This window comes from Fopius arisanus, unplaced genomic scaffold (genome assembly GCF_000806365.1).
Source record: "Fopius arisanus strain USDA-PBARC FA_bdor unplaced genomic scaffold, ASM80636v1 scaffold00007, whole genome shotgun sequence".
Classification (NCBI taxonomy): Eukaryota; Metazoa; Arthropoda; class Insecta; order Hymenoptera; family Braconidae; genus Fopius; species Fopius arisanus.
Window position 1 is genome coordinate 1,214,302 of NW_011887746.1, and position 2,786 is coordinate 1,217,087.

The 2,786-nt window shown below is 37.0% G+C and overlaps 2 protein-coding genes across 5 annotated transcripts in view; one reads left to right on the forward strand and one right to left on the reverse strand.

Moving 5' to 3' along the window:
• Positions 1–502, forward strand: part of Ndg (Nidogen) — a 15,224-nt gene extending 14,722 nt beyond the window's left edge. For all 4 annotated transcript variants that reach the window (XM_011316532.1, XM_011316534.1, XM_011316535.1 and 1 more), the window contains one exon: positions 152–502. In XM_011316532.1, the coding sequence (XP_011314834.1) occupies positions 152–282 (131 nt within the window). In that variant the 3' untranslated portion in view covers positions 283–502. The remainder of the gene's footprint in view (positions 1–151) is intronic.
• Acsf2 (Acyl-CoA synthetase family member 2) overlaps positions 385–2,786 on the reverse strand; it is a gene marked incomplete in the record, with an annotated part of 4,461 nt that continues 2,059 nt past the window's right edge. Inside the window, 5 exon segments of the mRNA XM_011316531.1 lie at positions 385–852; positions 916–1,149; positions 1,227–1,340; positions 2,105–2,239; positions 2,514–2,726. Coding sequence (XP_011314833.1) covers positions 562–852; positions 916–1,149; positions 1,227–1,340; positions 2,105–2,239; positions 2,514–2,726 — 987 coding nt within the window.

Sequence of the window (2,786 nt, forward strand, 5' to 3'; positions counted from 1 at the left end):
CATGACTCAAGCTAGAATACTGATGACTTTGATTAGCGCGATAGTTTTGTTGAGTCCAAAAAATATTGTCCAGCTGAGCATGTAGTTTTTCAATAGAGCAAATTTTTTCAATCAGTGTGTATAATGAAAATGAAGCAATAAATAATTTCAGTATCAAATATCTGTCAATATGACAACGGCCGATGCCATAAGGACCAGCTCTGCTTGCCCAACGGTCGAGGAGGTAGAACCTGTGCCTGTGCAGACAATACCACCGGTCCCTGCACCGAATCCCAATCGTAGTTCCATTACCCCGTAAAACTGCATGAAAAATGCCTCACAAAAAAAAACTGAAAATAATCATTTCGAATTCGTAGTATAGTTACAATTAAAGTGTACTAACAATTATTATCATTCATATTAATTGATTACAATTAACGAAGTAGGAGTCATCGAGAGTCTGTAACGAGTGCCATTTTGTACGTTCAGTTTCAGAAAATAAAATATTTTTTACTCCTGAAAATTGCCTCTTCCTCATTATAAAAAATGGTAAACATCAATGATAAACAAACAATAACGATATTATTTTCTCTGAGGTACGAGTTTTTTCCTCTCCATCTCCTCTCGCAGTTTGAACTTCTGAATTTTTCCACTGCTTGTTTTTGGAAACTCATTAACTGGGAAGATGTACTTCGGTATCTTGAAATACGAAATTTTTCCCTTTGCGGAGGATCTAACTTGATCTGCGGAGAGAGTAACTCCATCGCTCGCCTTAATACAGGCGCAAAGTTCCTCGCCGTAGAGTTCGTCGTAGACACCGAAGACATGAGCTTCTTGAATGTCAGGGTGTGATTCCAGAAAGTTTTCAATTTCCTGAATATGGATATTAAGTTGACGTTAAAAATAGACTTTAAAGTTGGGAATGGTGTATCTTACTCTGGGGTTAATATTCTCGCCACCGCGTATCACCATATCCTTGATCCTTCCGACAGTACATCCATATCCGTCCTTATGCAGTATAAATTTATCGCCAGTCTTCAGCCATCCCTCATCGAGAGTTTTCGATGTGGTTTCTGGATCTCCCCAATATTCCATCATGGTACTGTAACCCTTCACTATTAATTCCCCGGGAGTTCCAAAAGGCACTAATGATCCATTCTTGTCCACCACCTGACGCAAAAAAGACAAAACAATTAGCCGCAAGTGAAAAACTTCATTACCCTCGCTGTACTCTCAAGGCGATTTACTTTAGCTTCGAGATGATGCTGCAACCATATGCTTGAGGTGCACATCAGTTCTTCAGGCTCTCCAGGAATCGTCGAGAACGCAATGGCAGTCAACTCTGACAGTCCATACAATGTCTGCCACCACACATTAATTTACATTTGATAATATTGCAGATCAAAAAACTGACACTTAATTTAACTAATTAACCATTTTTTTCTATAGAAAAGAAAGTGTATTTTTCAGTCTTCTATACACTACCTTTAATAATAAATCACAATTAATTCGCATAATTAATATATCTATAAAATTATTGGTAATCAAGTTGAATTCTTCAATCAATCAAATAACCAATAGATTAATTCAATTATTGATCTTTCTTTGATTAAAAATGATTTTTCCAATCTTTCCACGCCAATTGAATAAATTTTAATTTATAATTCTTAAATCTCTATAGATTAATCTCGTGAAGAATATTATAGAAAAATTTTGGATTTTAATTTTTTAACTGAATATGAAATTGTATTATCACTATTGAATTTTTTATATCAAAGATGTAATAAAATTATTAAGAATCTAATCTAATCTCATATTCCTAAAGATCTTATATTTTAGATAAAAAAAATTAGACAGATTTAGAAAAATCACTCTTACATTAGACTCTTGGATTCTCAATCAGTTAAATTGCGTGTTGAAAATTGAAAGAAAATTGCAAATTGAGAAACACCGGTTTCTCGAAGGATATTGATCGACGAACACTCTCCACCGAAGATATAGGGAATATGTACATGAGTTTCCTTGCCGAGAGATATGTGCATAGATAGGAATGAATGACCGGAGTCATCGACCTCTTATGGGTCGTCCCAGGGCCCTCAACCCCGTAGCATGTAAATCCACTCACCATGAAATTCTCCACCGAAAATGTCCTAATCACGTTCTTAATCAAATCTGGAGATGCATGAGCTCCTCCTGACGCAGCCCATTGTAAGCTCTCCATCGGAGCATTCGTGTTCTTCTGAGCGTTCGTCGCATTGATCTTAAACCAAATTCCCATCTCTTCTTTAATTAATCTACAAATTGTTGGGCAAAACTAAAAGGGAAATTGATATTTTCGTCGGATTTTTCCACAAAATTCGTAGTTTCTCAATGGCAAGATGACCTGGAATTTCTAGAATGTCACAGGGAAAATTTGATTGAAAATAATTTTAACAGCAATTATTTAGTCTTCAGTGGCATCTGCAAACTGGGCTGTGATGTTTCGATGCTCTGCAACTAAATAACGATCGATTCACGGTTAATGAAATTCTTACCCACATGGTGGGGGTCCCATACGCCCCAGTGCACTTCTCTTTCGCAATAGCATTGATTGTCGCTTTCGGGTTGAAGATCGGTGACTCGATCACTAGAGTTGCGCCACTGCAAAACGTTGTCATCAATCCCTTGACGATTCCAAATGCGTGGAAGAAAGGAACATTCAAGCAAATCCTCGGGTTATTCATTAGGTCACCATATCTCCCCACAGACTATCAACACACAAAAAAACCTTCATTCGACTACTGATACCTCACTTTCCGGAACTCGCA